The sequence below is a fragment of the Syzygium oleosum genome, unplaced genomic scaffold (genome assembly GCF_021117445.2).
Source record: "Syzygium oleosum isolate NSW1041296 unplaced genomic scaffold, Sole_v2.1 Sole_v2.02, whole genome shotgun sequence".
Lineage (NCBI taxonomy): Eukaryota > Viridiplantae > Streptophyta > Magnoliopsida > Myrtales > Myrtaceae > Syzygium > Syzygium oleosum.
In genome coordinates, this window is record NW_026607486.1 from 16,401,686 (window position 1) to 16,427,723 (window position 26,038).

The following is a 26,038-nucleotide window of genomic DNA, read 5'->3' on the forward strand; positions in this document are numbered from 1 at the left end:
CCACCAAAGAGAAAAGGCTGTTTAGATATTCCCACTTAGAATTTGAAGTGAGTGTCCTGTCATATTTTACAGCAATTTTGACTTCATAAGATTGCCCATCGTGTAATTTCGATTGATCTTCGAAGTCGGTGGGATTTTTTAAATATTTTTTTGGAGATTTTTATTTGGTACGCTGCAAATTTATTTTATTATATTTCACGGATAGTATGATTAAAATGATGTACATGCATATATTTAAGAGGAGAAAAAAATTAAATCACATTCCGTGTTTTCAAAAGAACTTTTACAAATGGTGAATACGATCAGAGTTCATTGTTTTTCATTTGTGAAGCTGAGGATAATTAAATCATTCTTGTTGAATTAGTGAGTTATAAAATCATTACATAGTGATTATTTGTTCTTTTCGTCGGGAATTTATCTAAGAGAATGTTTATTAAGAGCACGGGCAAATGCGAAAAAATTTCGATCTTATGAAATGAAAGATCGATGCTATACCTCTTAAGATACAACAAGTTCCTAGACTCCTAGTTTATATCCCAAAAAAAAAGCATTCTTTAATTTTTGTTTCTTTGTTATAATGGTATGATGAAGTCCCAAAAGATAATTCCGATTTTCTTTAATTCATCGAATTCTGCTATGATTCTCTCCTTCGTACAGTGCCGATTCTTTTAGGACAATCTTTGCGTCGGGCAATCCAATGGTTTTTCCCATTAAAACTGCCTCTTGCCAAAAAATTCAAGATGCCTCGTCCTACAAAATGCAAAAGAAAAGGAGCATAAAAATAGAAAGTCATGCAATCGGTGCACTTGATGGAGTCACAAAAAACATAGAATAATGGCACGGATTTGACCTGGTGCTTGTCACCAAATCTCTCTCATTGCTACGTCTCTCCGCGCGACCAATGCAGCCTTTGCTGACTAGAATGAGCCAGCATCAGATGAACCAAAAGCACTAATTTGAAAACCAGCTTTGCGCACATTCATTTTTCTATAAGCAATTCGTGAACGGACGTAACTCCATGCAATAGGGAGAGAGAACGCGAGTGTCCCACCCGAAAAACCGAAAGAAGAAGTGAGAAAGAAAAGTCAAAAGCTGAGTGGCTTTGAATAGATGGTGACACCACCACCTTCGACAGGAAACGGCGACACAGTCTCTCCCCCATTATCTCTTCCATGGAATCGGAACTCGACACATGAAAAAGAATGAATAAATTATCAAAAGAAAAGGAGAAAAAAGAAGAGGAAAGAATGAAGAACCAAGCACTTCAAGAAGATACCCTTTGCCTTCTGTCAAACAGAGAGAGAGAGAGATGGGCCAGCTCAGAGCTTTGTTTCAGTCCCAACAATTTGAATATGACTGCCATCATAGCGTTCATTGCCTTTTCATTCCATTAAGTTTGGTCTATCTTAAAATATTTCAGAACTATGTACAGAATATATGTACGAGTTACTGGGAGTGATACGTTGAGATGGTTTATAACGCTTATATGGAAACTATAGTCGATTATTTAAGTCATTGAATTCATATAAATATCTAATCGGAATTTGTAACACCGCTTTGCAAGCAAGTTGTGAACACCGATCTTCGAAATTCCAATGCATTTCTCATATATATATATATATATATATATATATATATATATTCTCCATGTGCCCCACTATTTAGGTATTTATGCTCAAGTACATCGTTTATTCTTTTTGCATATATTATCTTCGGGTGCCCAGCGTCTCCCTCCACCAACCTGCAACATGTAACTCAAGCTGGATCTTGTTAACGTGACTCTTTTGCGCCTTCCTTTTCGTTTTTCCGTCCTATTTCTGTTTGCAAAGATGTTTACAAGAAAATGACTACACGCAGTATCGAGTAGATTTCTCGCATCGTCATCATAAAAAGTTCATAAACAGACCGATATATCCAGAGGCCATTTCGGTGTAGTTGTTCCGTGCTGGTAAAGTGCTTTAACTCCACGCTTGATCACATGTTTTAAAGCTAAGAACCTTAAAAACCGGGTGAGGTGACGTACTGAAAACTGCTACAAGGTGTTGCAGTTCTGGAAGCGATGCAATTATAAGAGTGACAACATTCCCTTTTTACGGTTGAAACTTTTGCGGGAAAATTGTGTCCGCAGCACATGTAGAAGATTTGAATAGAGAAACCTCTGTTTTGTTCATTGAAATTCACCATCCTTGTGATCTAATCTTCATATATTGAAGTCGTGCTCCGCTCTCGTCCGTCGACGGCCCTAATTACAAGACCAAAGTCCAATCTTGTTGATTCAATCCTCCTCAACTCGGCAAATTCCGAAGGGCTTCTAGAGCAATTATAAAAAGGAGACACCGGTTAAGCACCCGTTTAAGGAAAATCTGCAATTTCACATGGGGTATCTTTTTCCTTTCGTGTAATCAATGTATCAAAAATTGAAATATTTTCTTGTTAAGTATGGTTATCAAGTACCCCGAAGAACTCGTTATTACAACCCGATGTACAATTGGATTATTAGTTTGAGAGCATTAGAGTAGTTGAAAAGATAATCTAACCAGCAGACTGGTCAAGGTTATGAGTAGGATCTGCTTTTTGGGAAATCCATTTTCGTTTTTTTTTCTCTAGGTTTGTGGTATGGCTCTGATTTGGGTCATCATTTACTTGCCACTTCGCATTCTCTGATATTATCTTCTGTCGTCCGAAGGCTTATAAGTTCAAGATTTATTGTTTCATGCACCAATTCTACTTACAATAATTTTTTTGTAATTTTCAAATTTCATATATATATATTTCAAAATGGAACTTCCAATCATATATAATTCTCTCAGTATATTTTTGAAAATCAATTCTTTTATTCATTTATGACTCTCAAAAGAAAAGTTATGACTTCAGTTTGATGTTATACGAATGGATTCTGCAATAAAGTTACTGTAGGTGTGAACATCTATATATGTTCTGCAAATTGAATTGTTTGATATTAAATGAAAGTCAGACCACTTGCATTTTTTTTATTGGTACATGTTCAAGACTCTATTGACTATTGAGCTTCTAATTCCCCTTTAGAATTAGGATAACAATCGACCTAAATACTTGATCCCTCATTAATCATTGCAGGGGCTGACACTTGGACAGTTGGACTCAATAATCAAGTCACTGATTGATGCTTTGTGATGGCATAGATACTGCATGTTCGATAAATTAATGCAAAAGAGTGTTGAAGAAAAAGCTTCTTAATATGTACAAACTAGCAAGATGCCGGTGCATTGAACGGGATTAAAGTTATGTGTCATATTATTCTAAGTATTGGTGTCAGACATGAATCTTTGTAAGAGTAATAATATGTAGAAAACTGTAACAAAATAAATATCCACATCAATCAAATTTTCTGCTAGAGTTCACGTGAAGTTTGTTGAAAATGGATACGAATTTCACAATGTAGGTATGTCCTCCCATGAAAGGAAAAAATAAGACAAAATTGCAATATATATTGAATCATATTATAAATACATATAATATTTCGAACAAGTAAGATAATATGAGTAAAAAAAAAAAAGAACGTGAAAGCCTAAAGCAAGAATGTTAAATTCTCCCTCTTGAAATTTCCTCAATTTGTCTGAATCCTTACCTTTGTGCCATCGATTTGGTGTGGAAATTGGTAGCAAGTCATTTGCTGGGAGTTGAATGATATCTTCTCTCTTATCTATATGCACTGTTGGGAGCGCACAGCAGAAATCCAATACCTTCATCCAGGGAGATTGCCAAGAGGGAGCTTAAGTTGGACCCACATTTACTCAAACGTTCAAACCAATAAGTTATGGACCAATTATGATGTATATTAATTACTCTACATCACATTAATTTCCTGATGCAGGACTTTTTAATGTAACTCATACGTGCATCCTAACAATCTCCTCCTCATGTGTGAACTTGGTACTAGGTCCACTCTCGTTTAATCCAAGTATCCTTTTGCATCATGATATCTCAGCATAAATTTCCATCAACCAACTTCATCCCTGGTCTCTTTCTCCATAGTGAACCATGAAATTTGCCAATGGACCTGAGGTGCTACACCATGACGCCCACCACCCGGAAATCGCGTTGGTCACCGGATTCATTCTTCAAGATATTCATCAAATATTGAAACTAATCGGGGGCCCACTAATCTACCATCGGCTCTGATACCATTTGTTGGGAGCGTGTTGCGGAAGCCTAATACTTTCACCCGGGGAGACTGCCAAGAGGGAGCTCGAGTCTAAGTCAGTCTACATATCCAAGTGGACTTACCTTCACTCAAAAGTATAAGTTAATGAATTGTGGAGCCAACTAGGATTATATTAACTATTTCACACTGCACAATTCTCCGATGTGAGACTTCTCTAATACAACTCACACATGCATCCTAACAATGTACTTCTCTACTTATAGGAACTTAGGTGATTTCTTCAAAATTATTTTCAATTTCATATATTTCAATTTTTTTACGGAATCTTGTGGTAACCATTTGATGTATTTTCTTTTATTTGTTAAGAGTTGATGGATATATCATCCATGACAACGTATCACATTATTGGACAAATAGTATACACATAATAATTTAAATAAGATATAGCGTGTGAGGTTTGTGGCACCATTGCAACAATTTTATAAGCTTAAGCTAGTATATGAACGAATAGTTTAATATTTTAAAACTCTAATACTCTCTCTCATGTTTAAGCTAGATTTTGAGGAGGCAAATAAAGGGTCTGGAAAGATTTGAACTCACGATCTCCTATTTTGGTAGTGGTCTCACAAATTCTCAAATGAATGCGTAGCATATGAACATGTATTTTAATATTTAAAAACTCTAATACTCTCTCTCATGTGTAAGTTAGACTTTGAGAAGGCAAATAAATGGTCTAGAAATATTTAAACTCAAGACTCTTTGGTAGTAGTTTCACAAAATCTCACATGGGGAATATATATGATTTGGAGTAGCTGATATATCTTAGTTGGCTTTTCTGTTAAGTGCTCCCAACATAATGTACATGATTTACCAGGATATATTAAAAGTAGGGTAAAAGTCACCAAAATCCCTAAACTATGCCCACTATGACACATTTACTGTAAACTTTTTTTCATGACACAAAAAATTCCAAACTTGTACTTGTGAGACACATTTATCCTCTGTCAAAGTTTTGTCATTGAAAACCGTTAAAAATCTGTTTACATGGACGCCAGAAAGTAAACCGTGTTGACAAGGCGCCCACGTGGCTTAAGTGAAATAAAAACAATATCGTTTTGGCTGAAAAATCATCTAACGGAACTTTGCGGAGGGTAAATGTGTCATATAGGTATAGATTTGGGGTTTTTTATGTCACAAGATTAAATTTAGGGTAAATGTGTCACAGTTGGCATAAATAATTGAGGTTTTTGATATCACAAAAAAAGTATCATAATTGACATAATTTGACGTTTTTGATGTCATAAAAAAAAAGTTCAGGATGGGCATAATTTGAGTTTTTTGTGGCTTTTTTCCTTAAAAGTATTATGTAATGGACAAAATTTGGAACCGAGAACAATGGTTTGGATAACTTATTCACTACAAATTTCTCTCCTTGTGTACTTTTATGGAAAGAGACTATAAAGTCATTATAATTGACATTTTTTGTTTGGGGGTTGATTTGAGTATTGTCACAGTGGTAGAAGCTCAAAGGCTTTATATAGAATCATGACCCCAACCCATATTTCTGCTTCTCGTGCCTTCCTTCACTTTTCAATCTCACATCACCCACTTCTTGCATGTGACTCTCTCTCTCTCTCTCTCTCTCTCTCTCTCTCTCTCTCTCTCTCTCTCTCTCATAGCTTCAAAGCCATTCAGAACATTTGTGTTTTTTTTCCTTCTTTGAACTTCTTCGACTCCACCATTCTCTTTCTCTTCTTCTTCTTCATTTGCCTGAAATGATGCAAATGCCTCCTCAGCAAGAAACCAACCTCGCGGTCGTCGTCATCCCGAGCCGCAATGAAAACAACGTCTCGGTCCACGCTGAGCCCGCCTTCCCCTCAAGCAATGTGAGCCCATCCCCGTGTGCCTCGCCCCCCGATGCCGACGAACCTCCCGCTCCTGTCAAATTCTCGTTCCTCCGCCGGTCACTATATCCCGTCACTCTCAAGGTAACTCTCTCTGTGAATGGTTGCACTCAAGGATAACGTACTCTCAAAAGTTTTGCAACCAAAATCGAGAGAAACGATAAAGAAAATATATTTAGCCTCGTAAACGTCTTTGCAGTTTGAAGACGTTGGCTACAACATCAAGCTTCAGACCAACAGGAGCAACTGTTGCGCCAAGAACGAGCCCAAACTGACCCGGAACGTCCTGAATGGTGTCACTGGCATGGCCCGGCCAGGGGAGCTGCTCGCGATGCTTGGGCCCTCTGGGAGTGGCAAGACCACCCTCCTGACAGCTCTTGCTGGCCGGCTGCCTGGGAAGGTCACCGGCGCCATAACCTTCAACGGCCACCCATTCTCGAGCTCGGTCAAGCGCAAGATCGGCTTCGTCTCACAGGATGACGTTTTGTACCCCCACTTGACCGTCCTCGAGACGCTGACCTTTGCCGCCCTGCTGAGGCTGCCCAAAGAGCTCACCCGCCAAGAGAAGGCCGAGCAGGCTGAGATGATCATAGCGGAGTTGGGCCTGGCGAGGTGCCGGACCAATGTCGTGGGTGGGCCGCTGGTCCGTGGTGTGTCGGGTGGCGAGCGCAAGCGGGTCAGCATCGGGCTTGAGCTGCTGGTGAACCCCAGCCTCCTGCTTCTGGATGAGCCCACCTCGGGCCTCGACTCAACCACAGCCCAGCGGATTGTGGCCCAGCTGCGGGCGCTGGCCCGGGGCGGGCGTACCGTGGTGACCACCATCCACCAGCCTTCGAGCAGGTTGTACCGAATGTTTGACAAGGTGATCGTGCTGACGGAAGGGTGCCTGATCTACAGTGGCAGCGCAGGCCGGGTCATGGAGTACTTTGGGTCGCTTGGGTATTCGCCTGGGTTCGACTTCGTCAATCCGGCCGATTTCCTGCTTGATCTTGCTAATGGTATGTGTTCGTGTCCTTTTCTGTTGAAGATTTCATTTACTGTTGCATTGCGTTGTATGTCTTTAGGGGATAAGCGTGCATGTTAAGTTTTTTTCCTATCTAAAAATACAAGCTTTTAGAAAACTTAAAGAGGTATGATTTGGGGATGAACGCGTGTAATATTCTTGCTAGCTTCTTTCATACTTCATTGATGTTTTATTTAGTTAATGTCCTCTTTTTTTTTTCGTTTTTTCTTTCTATTTTAATTACTTAATGTAAGGAGGAACAGTGTCTCAAACCCAAATCTAGTGAAGGTGAAAAGTAGCCTTCATAAACCTGGAGGGCCCTCCTCTTGGGTCTATACTAACATGTTTCTTGCGTACCCTCAATAGTGTATTAGAATATTGTTTTCTTCTTCGGTCACATTATTAGACTTAACTATAAACCTGGAGGATGCCTTCAAGTAAAAAGAAAAAATTAAGCATGATTATTTGTCAAGGTCGCATAGCAGATATCAAGAAATCAAATGAGCGAAAGCATAAGCATTACTAATATAGAAAAAGTTCTAGTTTTGCCCACCCGCAGCATATGGAGCCTTACAACGTGGAATTGCTCGGTCCGGTGTTATTATCTCAAGCATGTTGAGTATTAGTTTAGACAGTAAAGCCGGTTGAATTGCTTGGGATGATCGACTTTTGAGTCCTTACTGATCAAGCATTTGCCTCCATCATAAAAAGGCCGCGATGGACTGAACAAGCAAATAGCAAACATATCTAAATGCTTCTGCAGTGGAGGGCATCTGATTGTTGCACATAATTTTTTCCCCGAAATAGAACCATACTTGTTTGACTTGTCTCGAGCCAGAGTGCGAGTTTCTGATAAGGTGCAGAAATTATGTAGCTGTTCACTGAATTAGACGTTTATTTTACTGCAAATTATATCCTGCAACCCAATTGACTTAACTGTCTACATTGATATGTGATGGAACAATGTATGTGGTTTTCGTTGTGCTTTTATTATCTGATTATTATCTAGATTTAGGCATAGAATAATAATAAGCTGAGCTGGTCAACCATATGTTCTACTATCTTTTTGGCACTCTGAAAGGTTACTTGGCTCCTTTTTAGATGTTGTTAAGCCTTCAAGCAATGAATTTGTTTCACAAATGTAGGTATTAAGCCAGATTTGAGGCATGATGATCAGCAGGAATTTCACAGCAAATTGGAGTATCCCGACGAGCAGAACTCCATCAAACAGTCTCTCATATCATCATACAAAAAGAACTTGTATCCTGCATTGAAGGCAGAAATTCACCAACATTCTCGAGACCAAGATACACATCCGTCAAGGAAAACGTCATCTCTCAGAAGTAAGTCACATCACCGATATAATAGATGATCTGTTTATCCGGAAAAAACTGAGGAAACATGAAGCAGCCTAATGAAACTAGTAGAACTCAATTATTCTGCTTTGCAACGCAGGGAATGAGGGCTTCTGGACGACATCCTGGTGGGAGCAATTCAGGGTGCTGCTCAGTCGAGGTTTACGGGAAAGGAAGCATGAGTCGTATTCGGGTTTAAGGATCTTCCAGGTCATGTCGGTCTCCGTTCTCTCAGGTCTGCTTTGGTGGAAATCTGACACTTCACATATACAGGATCAGGTAGTTCTCCGTCTTGCAAGATCATTCTCTTTTAGGAATTTCAAGGAGTGACTTCTTATTGCTACTAGGATGCTCCTCCTGTGTCATCATGACCGGATTTTATGACAGATTGTGTACCGTCTAATTTCCAAAGAGCAGTTGGTCATTAGATTTCCAATCTTGCAGTATGAAAATTAGAATATTGTCGAATTGATCAGAGTGAAATCTCTCCCCTAAAGTGAACATGTAGGGTTGCTTTAGTTGTAGCTAGTTAAGATTTTCTTTCTAAACTTTGAAAGCCCTGTTACTGATCCTTAATCTTGGTTTGTTAATGAACAGGTTGGGCTACTCTTCTTTTTCTCCATCTTTTGGGGATTCTTTCCTCTATTCAACGCGATCTTCGCATTCCCTCTAGAGCGGCCCATACTCATAAAGGAGCGGTCATCGGGCATGTACCGTCTCTCGTCCTACTATTTTGCTCGGATCGCTGGAGATCTCCCAATGGAGCTCGTGCTCCCCACTATCTTTGTGACGGTCACCTACTGGATGGGCGGCCTCAAGCCATCGCTAGGGACCTTCGTGCTGACGCTCTTGATAATCCTCTTCAACGTGCTCGTGTCGCAGGGGCTTGGGTTGGCTCTCGGGGCGATCCTAATGGACGCGAAGCAAGGCACGACGCTGGCTTCAGTCACGATGCTCATATTCTTACTTGTGGGTGGGTACTACATACAGCACATCCCGAGCTTTATTGCCTGGTTGAAGTACGTTTCTTTCAGTCATTACTGCTATAAACTGCTTGTGGGAGTGCAGTACTCCTTGAACGAAGTGTATGATTGTGGAGCTGGGAGGCTATGCAGAGTCATGGATTTTCCGGCGATTAGTTGCTTGGGGCTTGATCATTTGTGGTGGGACGTGGCAGCTTTGACCGTGATGTTGGTGGGCTATCGACTTTTGGCCTATATAGCACTGAGGGTTAGTCAACCACACTAACCGGGCGGTAACAGAGGATTATTGTTTTACAGGTGTATTTGTTAATTAAGCTACAGGATTATTGATAAAGATCATATTATATCTGACGATCGAAGGTGATAGACCGATATTGACCGTCTTATGATTGAAGTTGCCATAGGTTGAATATGATAATTGTAAATTTGATTATAAGGGTTTAAAGCATATATCATTCTCTAAACGTTTGAGTTCTCTGTTTTTGCTATTTTACAACCATGATGATTGATTCGCAACTGATTCAATCCTAGTCCCGTATCCACATTGCGCGGGTGAGGGAGATAGATTGATTTTGCATAAAAAAATCATCTCAAGATATCCATTTTGGAAAAGTTTCAAACTCAAGACTCTGTTGGATGTTGCCCCCCTTAGGATCATTTCCAAAGCCAGATATTGACTGTTGTTACTTGAGGTGGGTGCAGAGAGATCACATGGGCTCAGGTGACTCGCTTGGCCCCAGTCGACCTTAATACAGTGTTATCATTTTATTCCTACGTGTAATCTGTAATGCAATGGTTCATGTATCACGTGTTCACCAGTTTTGCTGGAATAAGCATCCCAATGATGCTTAAGCAAAGCATCTGATGCAACCCTGAGCCTACGGATAACAAGTGCTCCTTCACTGAGCAACCAATGGTTTTGGTAAAAGCCATGGTCTTTGTCGCAGATCGTCCATCTACATGTCTACTTTGAATTTGTTATCTGTGAAACCTTTACTTAATAGTTAATATTTGGATTGGATTCTCTTAACAATGAACATGGTATTGGGGAAAGTTTTTCTTTCTTTGCATTGACATGTTCTTGATGTGGGTTTTCTTATCGATTTTCTTTCCATCCTAGTTGCTAGCAATTCTTATCTCACCTTATTTTCTAGTTTGTACGAGAAAGAGGACAACGCTGTTGTATTTTCCTCCAGGGGCAATGTTCACATTGATTCCGACGAGGTAGTCACCTCCAAGTAGTATCTCAACAGTTGGTAGCTTTTGCGCTACATTCCGCTCCATTCAAGGACATCATATACGGTTTGAGCTTCAAAAATCAATCCATATCGGTGACACCTACCGGTAATTTTTAGCTTGTGACTCATCACCTTGTTCAAACCCGTTGCTCCAAAAGGGAATAGTACATAATATTCCTGATTTCCAGAATGGGCCGGACTCTGAGTTCATTTCACATGGATGCTCACTTTGCGTATTGTTTTGTTATGCTCTGTCCTCTCTTTACATTATATCGGCAGATACTCTCAGAAACTAGTTTTGAGGGCAAAAAAATCTTTACAGTATCGATTCATAATAGATTTAGATGTTGAAGTATATGCATTCAGCACTAAAATATGCATTTGTTGCATTAAGATCATCAGGGAGTGATGGTAGCAAAGCATCCGATGCTATAGCCTAATTATGCTGTCGAGATTGGTTATTCCTATTCCCTTAAAAGTTCAACATTCTGTTGGTGATTTGCTATGATTCTAATTCCACTTCTTGATGGCTGCCTATTCTACTGTTGTTCAAGTAAGTGTATATAAAGGAGGTTATGTGCCTCCGCTTGGCAACAAGAGAAGCATTAACAAAAGAAAACTGCGTAGTTCAGTGCCAGTAGTTTCGAAGACGATGGCATCAGTGAAGGCTGAGAAAACAGTGGGCACTCAACTTTTCGGGCAGGTAAAGAAGGAGCCGGCCAAGGTAGATGGACCGTCGAAGAGCTCTTCCAAGAGCTCTTCCAAGTCATCTGGTTCGAAGAAGGCTTCACCAAAGCCTCAAGAACCTAAGAAGAAGGTACTTCGAGCGTTAAAATTCTTTTGACAGTCCTTTTTCACTGTCTAAGAACAAGAGTTTCTCTGACGACGATATTTAACAATATGTTGTTTCGATTGTGGTATACAGGGGAAAGGAGGAAAAGCAGCAGCGAAGCACTGATCCTTTTGCAAGAACACTATGAAGAATTAAGTTGATGTTTTTGCTTTTTATGTTGCGTGAACCACGTGTTGTGACGGCGTGATCGGTGGTTTTCTGTGTTTCATATTGTGATATGGCTTGTTGGAAATAACAATTGAACTCGACAACTTATTAGTATGCAACGAGCCATTATCTTTCTGCAGTAGCTAGCATACCCTTTCAGTAGAAATTCGGCAGGAACATCTACGAGTGACTAAACCATCAGTCCATAACCTTAATGGAATGAGCAGGACACTGGGCTCCAACACGAATATCAAAGGATTGTAATAAACAGCGACTGTGATGGCTCACGGGACCTACAATTGAACTGCAAATCGCAACGAAGAAAAGTTTCGTGCAAGTTTCACTTGGAGGCAGAAGCAGAGAAACCCATGATCTATATTTTTCTGTGGATTTGCTTCGCGAGAAAAGAAAGTAGAGAAAAAATCAATCTCAGTAATGTGAATTAGGAAACTACTCAACGAGCTTCTACCTCTTCCGTTGGAAGAAGCAAAGCTTTTTGACAAAGAAGTTGTTCTCCTTGCAATTGGAAACTAATCAACGAGCTTCTACCGCCGGCGGCGGTGGTCGGTGGCTGAGCTCCACCTTTTCATTTTTATTTTTATAAATATCATCAAAATTCCTTTACAAAATATGGTTTTTACCAAACGATATTTAGGTCAAAGTTGCTTTCAAATGTGATTTTAAAATACACTTACCAAATACTACTTGCATTTCGAAAAATCTTTTAGCCCAAAGGCCTTTGCATTTTGCCAAAAGCATTCCTCCAAAGTTGAACCAAATGGGGCCTTACAAGGCATTGGGTTGAAGACAATCCATCAAGCACATTGATCGCGATGTAGAGCACCGAGTTCAAATTTGCTTTCTCATTTGAAAGCCGAGACAAAAGGAAAGGTCACAGATATAAAAGATTATTATACGTTTTGTCCGTACAATACGAGTTCTTCCTACGGAATAGAGTACCCGATCCTACCCAAATTCCAAGGGGCCATAAACCAAAATTGTGTTGTTATTCAAGCCACGCTCCTTTCTATCTACTAAAGATGTACACATCCTCGTCGAGAATATATGTTATTCAGGCAAATGAAACCTGATGAACTAATTCTCCAAGATTTTTCTGTGCAAATACATAAGATTAGTACATCTAAAATGAGGAGCAGCAATTATTGCACCAGTGACTAAAACTGTCCGAATCTGTCTTCAGAACGGCTTGCTGACGGCGGCTTCTCATGGCGAATGACTAGGAACAGTCACACTTAAAAGTGTGACTTGTGAAGGTTCCAAGTCAACGGACCCCCTTTTGCACTGGCTTATTTTGACCATTCTTGTCTGGCCTTCCATTTCATATGTCAATTCATAAATACTCGAGTCCCCTCTGAGTTCTCGAGCAAATCACGGTCCATCCATGGCCAATTGCACTTTTTTCCATCTTCGTCTTCTTCTCCTCGTCCTGCTTTTTTCTTGTCAAGAAGTTCAGAAGAGATGTGCGTGGGGAAGCCAAATGGTGAATCGTGAACAGCATGACAATTATGTTGTCGAAATGAAGTCGCTGATGCCGGAAACTACTTGCAAAGGTCTCCTTTTCTATGTTTGTTACTCTGGGTCATGTTTCGACGTTGCTAACTGCATATTATTGAATGATGATGACAGACATGGTCTCCAGATTCAACACACTATAAGTATAATTGATATAATGATTCGGATTGATTGCAGATCAAGCAAAGGGACTGTTGGGAATCGTACACCAATTCCAAAAAAATAACCCAAGCAAAAGATTCTCATTAGCAGAATATAATAATAAAAGAACATAATCGAAAGAACATACTAGAGAATTTATTATCGAAGTTCACCCAAACCTGGGCTACGTCTTTGCGCAAAGGCACTCTGTGAATCCACTAGACTTCGAAGAAAGTAAGAATACAATGATGATCTTTTCTCAAGATCGGAGTACAAAGAGATTGAGAACACTTACAAAAAAAAAACTCACTTTTTCTTCTCTCTTTTCTTTTCTCTCTATTTTCTTCTCAGCGCTTGACAGCTAGCTTTTATCAATAGCTGATATATAAAGTGTAGCTTTTAACCTAAAAGCCCAAAATTATTAGAAAAGACAAAAAAGCCCTTAAATAATAATATTTGGCTTCATCCTCAAACCATCTCTCACTTGAAGATAAATACACCCGATGCACCAAGCAACTTTGCATCGATCTACTTCAAAAGCTAGTAACTAGAACTCGTGCTTCTGCAATACTCCTCATCAATTAACATGGAGTAATACCAATGATAGTAGTACAGAAAATAAGTTTCTCTATGTTGACTACCTTGGTAAACATATCAGCTAGATTCTTCGAGTCATTAATCTTCTGTAACATTAACTCATTATCTTTCAATGCTGACCTGATGAAATGATAACGCTTCTTGATATGTCTTGTCCTTGAGTGATAAGCTGCATTCTTTGCTAAGTGTACTGCACTTTGACTATCACTCCACAGTGTGCTCATTGGCTGCTTTCGATGTAACTCCTCCATGTAATCTTGTAACTACACGATTTCTTTTGAGGCTTTCGTGATCGCCACGTACTTTGCTTCTGTCGTTGATAGAGCCATTACTTTCTGTAGTTGAGACACCCAACTCACTGCTGTACCTGCAACTATAAAGACATATCCAGTGGTACTCTTACCGCTATCTCGATCACCCGAGTGATCTGCATCTACATAACCCTGCAATTCTAGATATGTCCCTCCATAACAAAGAGAGTAATTTGATGTACATGCTAGATATCTCAATATCCATTTTACTACATTCCAATGCTCTTTGCTTAGGTTCTGCAAATATCGACTCATAACTCCCACTGCTTGTGCAATGTTTGGTCTCGTGCTTACCATGGCATACATTAAACTTCCCACTGCTGATGCATATGGGACTGTTGCCATCTCATCTTTCAAAGCCTTAGTACTGGGACACATATCCTTAGAAAGTTTGAAGTGACTCGCTAGAGGAGTCGCAACCGGTTTTGCCTTATCCATGTTAAATCTCTTTAACACCTTCTTCACATAGTCTTCTTGCGACAACCATAATTTATTATTTTTCCTGTCTCTGATGATTTTCATGCCTAAGATATTCTTGGCCTCTCCCAAGTCTTTCATAGCAAACTGCGATGCCAACATCTTCTTCACTTTTGCAATTCTCTTCATATTGGAACTAGCCACCAGCATGTCATCCACATATAAAGAGAGACATACAATATCACCATCGCTATACTTGCGAAAATAAACACAATGATCAGCTTCACAGTGTGCAAATCCTTTTTCTTCCCTGAAACCATCAAACTTTAAATACTATTGCCGCGGAGCTTACTTCAAGCCATACAAGCTTTTCTTCAAGCGACATACCATGTGCTCTTTACTCCCAAGTCTTTCATAGCAAACTGCGATGCCAACATTTTCTTCACTTTTGCAATTCTCTTCATATTGGAACTAGCCACCAGCATGTCATCCACATATAAAGAGAGACATACAATATCACCATCGCTATAATTGCGAAAATAAACACAATGATCAGCTTCACAGTGTGCAAATCCTTTTTCTTCCCTGAAACCATCAAACTTTAAATACTATTGCCGTTGAGCTTGCTTCAAGCCATACAAGCTTTTCTTCAAGCAACATACCATGTGCTCTTTACCTTCGATCTCAAAACCTTTAGGTTGCGCCATGTATAACTCTTCATCTAGGTCCCCATGTAAAAACGCCGTTTTCACATCCAATTGCTCGAGATGAAGATCCTCCACCGCAACTATACTCAGCAAAACTCTGATTGATGTCATCTTTACTACTGGTGAAAATATCTTGGAGTAGTCGATTCCTTCTTTTTGAGAAAGCCCTTTACCACAAGTCTCGCTTTGTATCTGATACTACCATCAACTTCATTTTTTATTCTGTACAGCCACTTATTTAACAATGCCTTTTTACCTATGGGCAACTCGGTCAACTCCCAAGTTTTGTTCTGAAGTAACGAGTTCATCTCGTCTTTCATAGCACGCTCCCATTGCATGTGAGATGTGTCTTTCTTTGCCTCATTACAAGTCTCCAGTTTTCCCGAATCTGTATATAAGACATGTCTCAGAACAATATTAGCTAATGGATCAAAAATTACCTTTGGCTTTCTCACGCGTGTAGACCTCCTCAAGACAGGTGCTTCAGGGTCGTTAGCCTGTTCTGGATCACCGCGTTCTTCTTGAATTGCCTGTTCATTGATAACCCCTTCAGGGGCATTTTGATTCGTTGGAACTATTTTCACAGGTATTGTGTCCATCTCAACATATTCTGGTTCTACTGCCTTCTCATACTCTGTTTGATAATACTTCTACATCTTTTCTTCATGGAATACCACATTCCGACTGTGGATGACTTTGTTATTCTCATAATCCCAAAGTCTATAGTCATACTCATCGCCACCATATCCGATAAAGACACACTTTTGGGATTTAGCATCAAGCTTCTTCCTATCCTCCCTATCAATCAGAGCATATGCAATACAACAAAAAACTTTTAAATATGAATAATCAATCTTTTTACCAGACCACTGCTCTTGCGGTATTTCTCCATCCAACGCACTAGATGGACTCCTGTTAATAAGACAAACAGCTGCATCAACTATAGCAGCCCATAAGTGTAGTGGAAGACCCGCGTGTAGCCTCATGCATTTTGTGCACTCCAAAATAGTCCTGTTCATCCTCTCAGCTACATCGTTTTCTTGAGGAGTTCTAGGAATAGTCTTCAACCCATGTATGTCTTCTCGGCTCAAGTATTCTGCAAATTCCTTTCTCGTGTATTCACCACAATTATCAGACTTTAGAGCTTTAATATGATAACCTATCTCTTTTTCTATCATGGCTTTCCACATTTTGAACATCTCGAATACTTCTGATTTTTCTCTGAGAGCATAGAACCAAGTCTTCCTTGTCGCATCATCAATGAATGTGACAAAATATCTCTTACCACCATAAGAGAGTTCCTGAGCTGGTCCCAATACATCCGTATGAACCAACTCTAATTTTTTACCTTTATTCTATCGCCCATTCAATTGAAAACTGACTGCCTTTTGTTTTTCATAAATGCAACTCTCACATAAATCCAACTTAACTTTTTGCAAACCTGGAAGTAATTTTCTAGAGTATAACTGCTTTACATCCTTTTCATCAAGATGTCCCAATCGATAACGCCAAAGAGTAGACAAATTACCTATAGCCACAGTAGTCGCAACCATATCACTGATATTGTCTCCCTGGAGAAGGTGAAGTGTACCCGTATGCTTTCCTTTTGCCACTACTCTTACCCCTGAGGTTATCTTCCACTCTCCGCATTCAAAAGTTGTTACCAAACCTTCTTGGTCAAGTTTACTAGTTGAGATCGGATTTTTTTTTTAATTCTGGGATATGTCTAGTTTCACGCAAAACTAGACGTTCACAATCACAGTTCCTTTTCCAACAATCGGACACATGTGGCCATTTCCCACAACCACTTGCCCAAAATCTCCATTGGCAAAATCAACAAATATGTCTCTGTGCAAGATCCAATGGAAAGAAGCACTGGAATCAATAAACCACTTGTCTGTCGTTAAGTCATACCCTACAGATAAACATAAGTTCTCTAGCGAAGGTTCATCGCTAACCACATTAGCTCCTTGATTCTCATCCCGCTGCTTCTTTTTGTAAGCTTCACACTGAAACCTCCAATGTCCAGTCTGGTGACAAAACCAACACTCATATTTTGTAACCTCTCTCTTTGCCCTTGATTGTGACCTGCCACGCCCACTGAATTTTCCTCTGCTTTTACTTCTACCACGGTTCTCCACTGCTAGTGCCGTGGAAGATGTAGATGGCGAAAAATGATTTCCACTTGTCGCGACCTACCCTTGGGTGACACCACCTAAGGGTTCAGTTAATGGATTACTAACTTTAAATCTAACTCGGGCTCTCCCAAGCCCATACCACTTCGCGACTTGGTTCAAGTTTTTAACATGCAAATCATTTTCATTTAGGAGTCGCTACTAATCTATTTTTGGTGGGTAGAAGAAACCCAAGTAAAGTATTGTGAGATTTATTTTACTCCTACGAACCAGAGATTATGAGTTTGGGGACTTGGTTACACTAGATTACTCTAACGCCATTTCGGTACCTTTTCTCTTTTATTTTCATAAAAATATTTTGCAGGCAACTTGAATTGATTTTAACTTATCCACTGACATGCAAGAGGTGATCATGCAGGTGCGCATTCAATGCAATTATCACTCAAATAACAAAGCAAGCAAATTGCAAGAAAGTAAATAAATTAGTCACACCAAAACAATCAAATATTTTTGGGATTTTATTTCATCTTGAAATGAAGTCTAATCTACATGACATGCGATTTCCTGACATGCAAACTATATGACATGCATATGATATTTTTGGTATTTTTATTAAAATTCGTCATAAATAAATGTCTTAATTTAAACAAGTGATTAAATCTAAGATAAGAATATAATCTATTCTAAGATATTTTTGGTATTTTCTTTTATGGAAACAATCAAGCAAAGGATAAGCACTCATCGCAAGATAATACTCACCAAATCCGCATGCGTAATCCACGAAAATCTCAAATCAAAGATTACGATAATCTAAAAACTAACCCAACTCTCGCGGATTAAATTAGAGATTACCGCAATCTTTAGGCACATCAATTACCCAAATATTAAGTCGAATTAATTAAAAAAATGATCCGATTCTTTACGGATCAAATTAGTAATTATATCGACTCAATCAATAGCCCTAATTGGATAATGCCTAATATATCAATCAAATCAATTAGATAACAAAATCTATCCGGATTAAGCAATTAAATAACTTATATCAAATCGGATAAGATCGTTACCTAATTTGGACGCGCGTAATCTTATTGGAATCGGACCGGATCATGGCATGTAGATGAGACTCGGAAGATGGCCGGCGGTGTGCGGTGCTCGGCTTGATTCGATGGCCTGGCTTGTAGAGACTTGCAAACGACGGTGGTTGTGGGACTTGCGGCTACTAGCGGTGGATCGACTTAGTGGTGTCTCGGTCAAAGCTCACGGTGGCGCGGTGGTGTGGCGGTTCCGTAAGACCTACAAAGCAGAGTCTAAATTTGGTGAAGAAACGGAGTAACGCAACAGTGACCAGCAGGATTTCGTCGGGACTGGTAAGTTTGCTGGGACCGCTCGCGGAAGTTGCTGGAACTTAACGGTGAACGTCAGGCTCGTGGCGCATCTGGACAGCAGCTTTGCGGCTATGACACACCAAAGTGGCTGGAGTTGCTGGAATGTTGTGATGGGGGCTGTGACTTTCGGCAACGAAGTCCGAGAAAGGGAGTCTTCGCTTGTGGCCTTCGTTGACCTGCAGTAAGAGACTAGATTCTTCCCCTCTCTCTCTCTTCTCAATTGTGACAGTGTCTTCTCTATTGTCAAGAAGCCACCCACTGATCACAATTTTTTTTTCTCTGTAAGGTGCTCTCTCGGAATTGTGGCCGTATATTCAATGTGTGACGCTGTGGCTGTGTGTTCTACTCTGTGGCCTTGTGTTCTACTCTCTGTGGCCTCCTCCAAACGTGAATGGACGTCCCTTTATATAGTACTAGTTTAAGATTAAAATTCCAAATTTTAAATTTTAAGAGATACACTTTACTGATATGAAACTTTTATTATCTTTTAGAATCTTGATAATATCAAATCAAATCGAATAATTATCTTTTAAGATTTGAATAATAATCAAGATTAATTGTTCAATTATCAAATGGGAAAGTTTTAGCTTTTATAATACTTATGAGTTGGATTGAATTTTCTCACACTATGGGCTTAGTCCAGTTAGCATAAATTAAGCTCAGAACCATTTAAGTCCGTCCATCACTGTTCCAATGCAAATGCAATTATATGAGCCTAACTACTAATGCAAATGATCCTAACATCTATATGCAATTTAACTAATTTTTTTTTATCTAGGGGCCGATATCGATCCCTAATTTTTTTTATGCAATGAATTACTGAATGATGTGTCAAAATTTAGGTGTCAACACCACTTGAAACTTTCCTTCGCATCTCTTCATCCATGATGCTACTCACAACATCATCCAGAGTCAAATCATCCTTGCACTGCGGTATTGTAGCTTTCCGGAAGAGAACATAAAAATAATAAAGCTTGAAGCTTCATATCCAGATTTATGCCTGCGGATTCCAACTGACCTGTGACTTACGTGAAACTATTCATATGCTCTGCCACGGAACCTCTATAAGATAACTTCATATTAACCAACTTCTTCAGCAAAAATACCTGATTTGATGTGGATGGCTTCTCATATATATTCGTAAGAATATCCATGACTTCTTTTGCAGTTGTTGCTTTCGCGATGTGATACCATATCTTTTTCGTCAATCCTAGATGAATTGCACCTAATGCCTTTCGATCAAAAATTTTCCATCTTGATTCTGCTGTTGGATCCACTTCCGCGAGTTCAAGTTTCCAACCCTCAAGTGGTGCATATAGATCTTTCTGATAAAGATAGTCCTCAATTTCGAGTTTCTACCATCCGAAATCCTGCCCGTCGAACTTATCGATCCTAATTTTATCTTCTGCCATATCGTTTGCTTTCAATCAAACGTCACCAAAAAACCCTCGATGTTCTCGATTAACCAACCTGGCTTTGATACCAGTTGTTGGGAATCGTAAACCAATTCCAAAAAAATAACCCAAGCAAACGATCCTTACTAGCAAAATATAATAATAAAAGAACAGAATCGAAAAAACACACCAAAGAATTTGTTATTGAAGTTCACCCAAACCTGGGCTTCGTCTCCGCGCAGAGGCACTCTGCGAATCCACTAGACTTCAAAGAAAGTATGAATACAATGATACACAAAGAGATTGAGAACACTCACAAAGAAAAAACTCACTTTTTCTTCTCTCTTTTTTTTTTCTCTCTATTTTCTTCTCAGTGCTTGACGGCTAGCTTCTATCAATAGCTGATATATAAAGTGCAGCTTTTAACCTAAAAGCAAAATTAATAGAAAAGACAAAAAAGTCCTTAAATAATAATATTTGTTTCATCCTCCAACAGGGACATGGATTGACACTGGCACATAGGCAGGGCCCTGTTTGTCGCTGGCCGTGAACCATCAATCCTGCGATTCCAGGATCATTTTTCTCCAAGACCAAGCGTGGGTCCGTTCCATGAACATCCTAGGACAATCTCAACTGCTGACCACTGGGAATCAAGGTGAAAACGCCCAGCTGCCGATTCATGGCACTCCCAGAGCTGGCGAGTTCGTGGTCATAATTGGCCTCGGGACCCCGAAAGTCGACCTGACCCTAATCTTCGACACGGGCAGCGACACTACATGGACCCAATGTAAACCTTGTCCTAGTTGCTATCCTCAGCAAGATGCATTGTTTGAGCCGTCCAAGTCTACTACGTCCTCAAACCCACCATGCTCCGCATCAAAATGCACCTACTCGATCGACTATGCAAACGGATCATATTCCGATGGTTACTATGTCCGAGATCTGCTCACCCTCACTCCGGAGTACATGTTCCTGAATTTCATATTCGGTTAGGGATGGTTACTATGATAAAGGTAACCATGGACCATGGACCGGTTCCAATGGGACCATGGACCGGTTCTAATGAGATCAATCACTTATTGATAAAGGTAAGATAGAATTTAGAAAATTAGATTAGGCTTTTTATTTTTTTAAAAAAAATTTAAAAAGTAAATAAATATATATGAACAAATTGGAAAAATATATATTTATCGATCTGGTCTGGTTGGTCCGGTTCCCACCCTAGAACCGGGAACCGGATCGCCCGGAAACCAATTCCACTTTTAGGAACCAAGAACCAGACCGAACCGATCTGTCCGGTCCGATTTGGACGGTCCATCTTGCTCACCCCTACCTCTCTCTCTCTCTCTCTCTCCCTTTACTTTTCCGTCATCTTCCTCTTTCCCTTAAAAAAATTTTTAGAGAAGGAAGGCCTATCTCTCTTCCCTCCTGCAAAGACTTCTCCCCATTTGTCGGACGAACCACGCGGCCGCCTCCACCTCCGCCATCTCCTCTAGAGCCCCATCGGTGGCTCCGACCGATAGAAAAGGAAAAGAAAATCTCGGACATAGTAACCATCCCTAGCCGTGAGAGCTCAAATGGGTACTTACTTCTTGGGTCTGAAGCTCTTAGTCATTGCCAAACAGACAACTACACACCTCTCATAAGTGACCAAAGTATCCCATCTTTTTATTTTGTCAACCTAGTAGGTGTTGCCTTTGGGAATAAGAAATTTAGCTTCTCTTCACAGTCACAGCAATCTACACCTCCTCGGACCATCATAGACTCCGGGACTACCATCACTCGGTTGCCACCCCCAGTTTATTCGGCTGTTCGTGCGGAATTCGTCAAGTACATGTCGAACTTTCCCGTCGCACATAACCTATCGAAACTATTGGACACTTGTTATGATCTTCAGGGTCAGAAGAATGTGAGCATGCCGAAGATGGTCTACAATTTGAGAAAACCAAGCTTAGCTTGGACCCGTCTGCCGTAGTTTGGCGAGAGAGTGATGCGCAAGTTTGCTTGGCCTTCGCGCCAAACTGGAGAAGGCCAGACTTGGTCATTATCGGCAGCGTGCAGCAGCAGAACCTAAACATACTTTACAACATTCAAGATAACAAGGTTGACTTCGGGAATGGCGGTTGTGGCGCAATTGAGAGGCTACAATTGATGAAGGAAACTATTGCAATCGTTTTCTTTTTTTTGATTTTTGAATATAAATTGTTCCTTGCGTCATGAGGTGTGAAATTGTTGTAGCATGTCACAATGCAATTTAGTGACCTGGACTAGACCACACAATGGCTTATCAGTCTTGAACACGGAGATCTTCTTGTTCAATTCAAATGTAAACTGTGGTCTCATCACGAAGATAATTAAAGTTTGATTTATTGAATTGGCTTCTCAAGTCCTGAGATTGTAATCCGCGTCACTGGATGCGCTTTATAAGAAAGATGCTTCATCACCGCATTTGCGAACATGGCAAGCTTTTTAAACAGAGCCACCGGGCAAGCAACCTGGTGATAACTGGTAATGGCGGGCGGGGCGAAGACGAGGCTAAAGGTTTGAATTTCTCGACAATGTAGGACGGAGGGCAACATGGATCCCAAATGGAAAGGGCAAAGAACAATTCAGCGATGTGATTTATTACAATAAATGAGATTATCCGTATGTTACAATAAATATGTTTGTATGCAATAGATTCTGGTGTTCTTCCATCATTCGAAGAATTACATCAATGACCAATTAATACTGAGCGAAACGATTCAATGAAGATGAAAAACGATCTTCTCTTCCTCCTTCGTGGTTACTGCTGTGTGAAGGGCAGCAAATTACCAGAAGGCCAAGAATTAACCATCAGGGACGCTGCCTAGGTTTTTGGTGACTATTAGTACCATTAGAGGTCGCGACAACGGTCATAGGGGGAGCCATGCTAATGTGAGTGAGCGAGGTTGGCGGAGACAACAGGATGTTGCCCGAAGGTGAGCTATTGCCGTTCCACGAGCCGTCTCGCTTCGGCGTGCTCCCGCCCACCCCAATTTTGTTGTGATCATCATCTGCAAAAATAAAAAAAAAAAAAAATCAAAGAAGGGATTCGTCATGTACTATCTAACGTATATATACATGATGAGAGTATGATCCGTTCTCTAACCGGATTGAGAATAGAGAACACGAAATGAAGTAATTGAGAGAGAGACAAATGTGCCGGTTGGAGAATCACCTGCGAGGATACGAGCGGCCGACGACCTTGAGGGAAGACAGTGCGAGCCAAGGAGAATGCAGAAGAAGATGATCACAAGAGAAACGGACTTGTTAGCCATTTCTGGTCCTTCCTTAATCTTGGTAATTGTAAGGATGTCTAGAACCAGAGCCAGAGAGCATTATATAATATCAAGTTATCGAGTTGCGTGTGGTGTCTTTGGGGTTGACCGGTTGGGTCCCCAGCAATGGACAAATTAAGCTTCAACACGGCAATGCCCAGTTCAAGAAATTTCAAACTTGCTGACTTTAGTGAGCAAGGGTTGTTTTTATAACAAATCCGTCGAATTTGCTAACTTTTATGATCTTTTGGATGAACGAGTAACATTCCCTCTTTCTATTTTGTACATTGTTTTCTTACGCGCAGCACAGATTCGCATGATCTATGTATTTTACAAGATTAAGATAGCTGCAGTGACTGTGCTTATGTTTGTCCATTGGTCGATTCGGTTCTTACCGTGTCCAAGATAGCTGATGAGCTAAGTCTCCAAGATATTTTTGTCCATTGTGGTATACAGGGGAAAGGAGGAAAAGCAGCAGCGAAGTACTGATCCTTTTGCAAGAACACAATGAAGAATTAAGTTGATGTTTTTGCTTTTTATGTTGTGTGAACCACATGTTGCAACGGCGTGATCGTTGGTTTTCTATGTTTCATATTGTGATATGGCTTGTTGGAAATAACAATTGAACTCGACAACTTAGTAGCATGCAACGGGCCATTTTCTTTCTGCAGTAGCTAGCGTACCCTTTCAGTAGAAATTCGGCAGGAACATCCACGAGTGACTAAACCATCAATCCATAACCTTAATGGAATGAGCAGGATTCTGGGTTCCAACATGAGGTGTTCACTGACGAATGTCAAAGGATTGCAATAAACAGCAACTGTGATGGCTCACTGGACATATAATTGAACCGCAAACCGCGTGCACAAAGAAAAGTTTCGTGCAAGTTTCACTTGGAGGCAGAAGCAGACAAACCCATGATCTGTATTTTTCTGTGGATTTGCTTCACGAGAAAAGAAAGTAGAGAAAAAAATCAATCTCAGTAATGTGAACAAGGAAACTACTCAACGAGCTTCCACCTCTTTCGTTGGAAGAAACAAAGCTTTTTGACAAAGACGTTCTCCTTGCAATTGGAATACGTAGAGGAAAAATCTTTGAAGGCATTGGGTTGAAGACAATCCATCAAGCTCATTGATCGCGATGTAGCGCGCCGAGTCCAAATTTGCTTTCTCGTTCCAAAGCCGAGACAAAAGGAAAGGCCACAGATAAAAGATTCTTATACGTTTTGTCCGTATAATACGAGTTCTTCCTACTGAACAGAGTGCCCGATCCTACCCAAATTCGAAGGGGCTGTAAACCAAAATAGTGTTGTCATTCAAGCCACGCTCCTTTCTATCTTCTAAACATGTTCTAATCTTCGTCCAGAATATGTTATTCAGGCGGATGAAAAAAAACCTAATGAACTAATTCTCCAAGATTCTTCTGTGCAAATACATAAGATTAGTACATGTAAAATGAGGAGCAGCAATTATTGCACCAGTGAGTTAACGTGGCGACGGCGGCTTCTCATGGCGAATAACTAGGAACGGTCACACTTAAAAGTGTGACTTGTGAAGGTTCCAAGCCAACGGACCAACCTTTTGCGCTGGCTTATCGAGTAGCGTGTGGGGTATTTGGGGTTGGGTCCCCAGCAGCGGACAAGATGAGCTTCACACGGCGATGACCTGCGACCAGAAGTTCTACGCGTGAAACTTGGGACTCAAGTCAAGCGCAAACTTCCGTTGCATCTCTCCTACGTTTGCTTGGCTGTCTTTTGTTTGTTTTTTTTTTTTTGGTGGAAAGTGTAAGAATTTTATAATGTGGGCTTCATTAATTGAAATTAACTGAATTAGTTTGGTCTAATAAATGTAAAATATATGGGTTCTTAATAAGTCTAATATGGGGCGATTGGTGTGGCCGAGTACGGCCCGCGCCAAGAATGAGAGGGCCCGTGGTAGAAGACTCTCAGAATAGCGCTCAAGTTTCTTCCCTAACCTGATGATGTACAATTTAACTCATATACAGATCTAGAGAGAACTTTCTTCTCGTGAGTGGCAATCTCATTAGGTCAGTGTTCTAACGAAAGGTATAGGGAGAAGCACTTGAGTTTGTGTTCGGAAACCATCGCAAATTCCGCATCAAGTTCGATGGATTCCAAACCAGGTATGCGAATCGATAATTTCTCCATTAACGAGTTTCGGTTTCTGATTATGGCAATCCTGGGCGTGCCATTTTCGTTGCCAACATGTGGTATCAGAGCCTGCCATAGATTAGAACCGAAACATGCGGATTAGGACCGTTTTCATCATATCCGAGAGGTTTTTACCCATTTTTGGAATTTTTTGTCCGATGAATGTAAAATTTTATTACATATTCGGAATCTAATCATCGAGATGAGAAGATTGATGGGCGGCACGTCACAGGACGAGGCCGCACGCGCCGACACGCGCCGTGGGCGCGGCAGCGTGTGAAGGCCACGCGCGGCCGTGCCGAACCGGCGTGTTGACACCTAT

General features: G+C 40.4%; 1 protein-coding gene and 1 pseudogene across 3 annotated transcripts; both read left to right on the plus strand.

Annotated features, from left to right (window-relative positions):
• Nucleotides 1–5,712: 5,712 nt before the first annotated feature.
• LOC115671155 (ABC transporter G family member 21) lies at nt 5,713–24,189 on the plus strand. 3 transcript variants are annotated; one of them, XM_056308463.1, is made up of 7 exons: nt 5,713–6,132; nt 6,248–7,046; nt 8,197–8,394; nt 8,507–8,685; nt 9,004–10,733; nt 11,182–11,444; nt 24,003–24,189. In XM_056308463.1, the coding sequence occupies exons 1-5, from the start codon at nt 5,920–5,922 to the stop codon at nt 9,652–9,654; spliced, it is 2,040 nt and encodes a 679-aa protein (XP_056164438.1). In that variant the 5' UTR covers nt 5,713–5,919; the 3' UTR covers nt 9,655–10,733; nt 11,182–11,444; nt 24,003–24,189. The 3 variants fall into 3 exon arrangements, with proteins under 3 accessions (XP_056164438.1, XP_056164436.1, XP_056164437.1); XM_056308461.1 differs by lacking the exon at nt 24,003–24,189 and adding an exon at nt 11,553–11,741; XM_056308462.1 differs by lacking the exon at nt 24,003–24,189 and adding an exon at nt 11,553–11,741 and having other exon boundaries at nt 11,186–11,444.
• On the plus strand, nt 12,978–22,583 carry LOC130137321 (aspartyl protease family protein At5g10770-like; annotated as a pseudogene).
• Nucleotides 24,190–26,038: the final 1,849 nt, after the last annotated feature.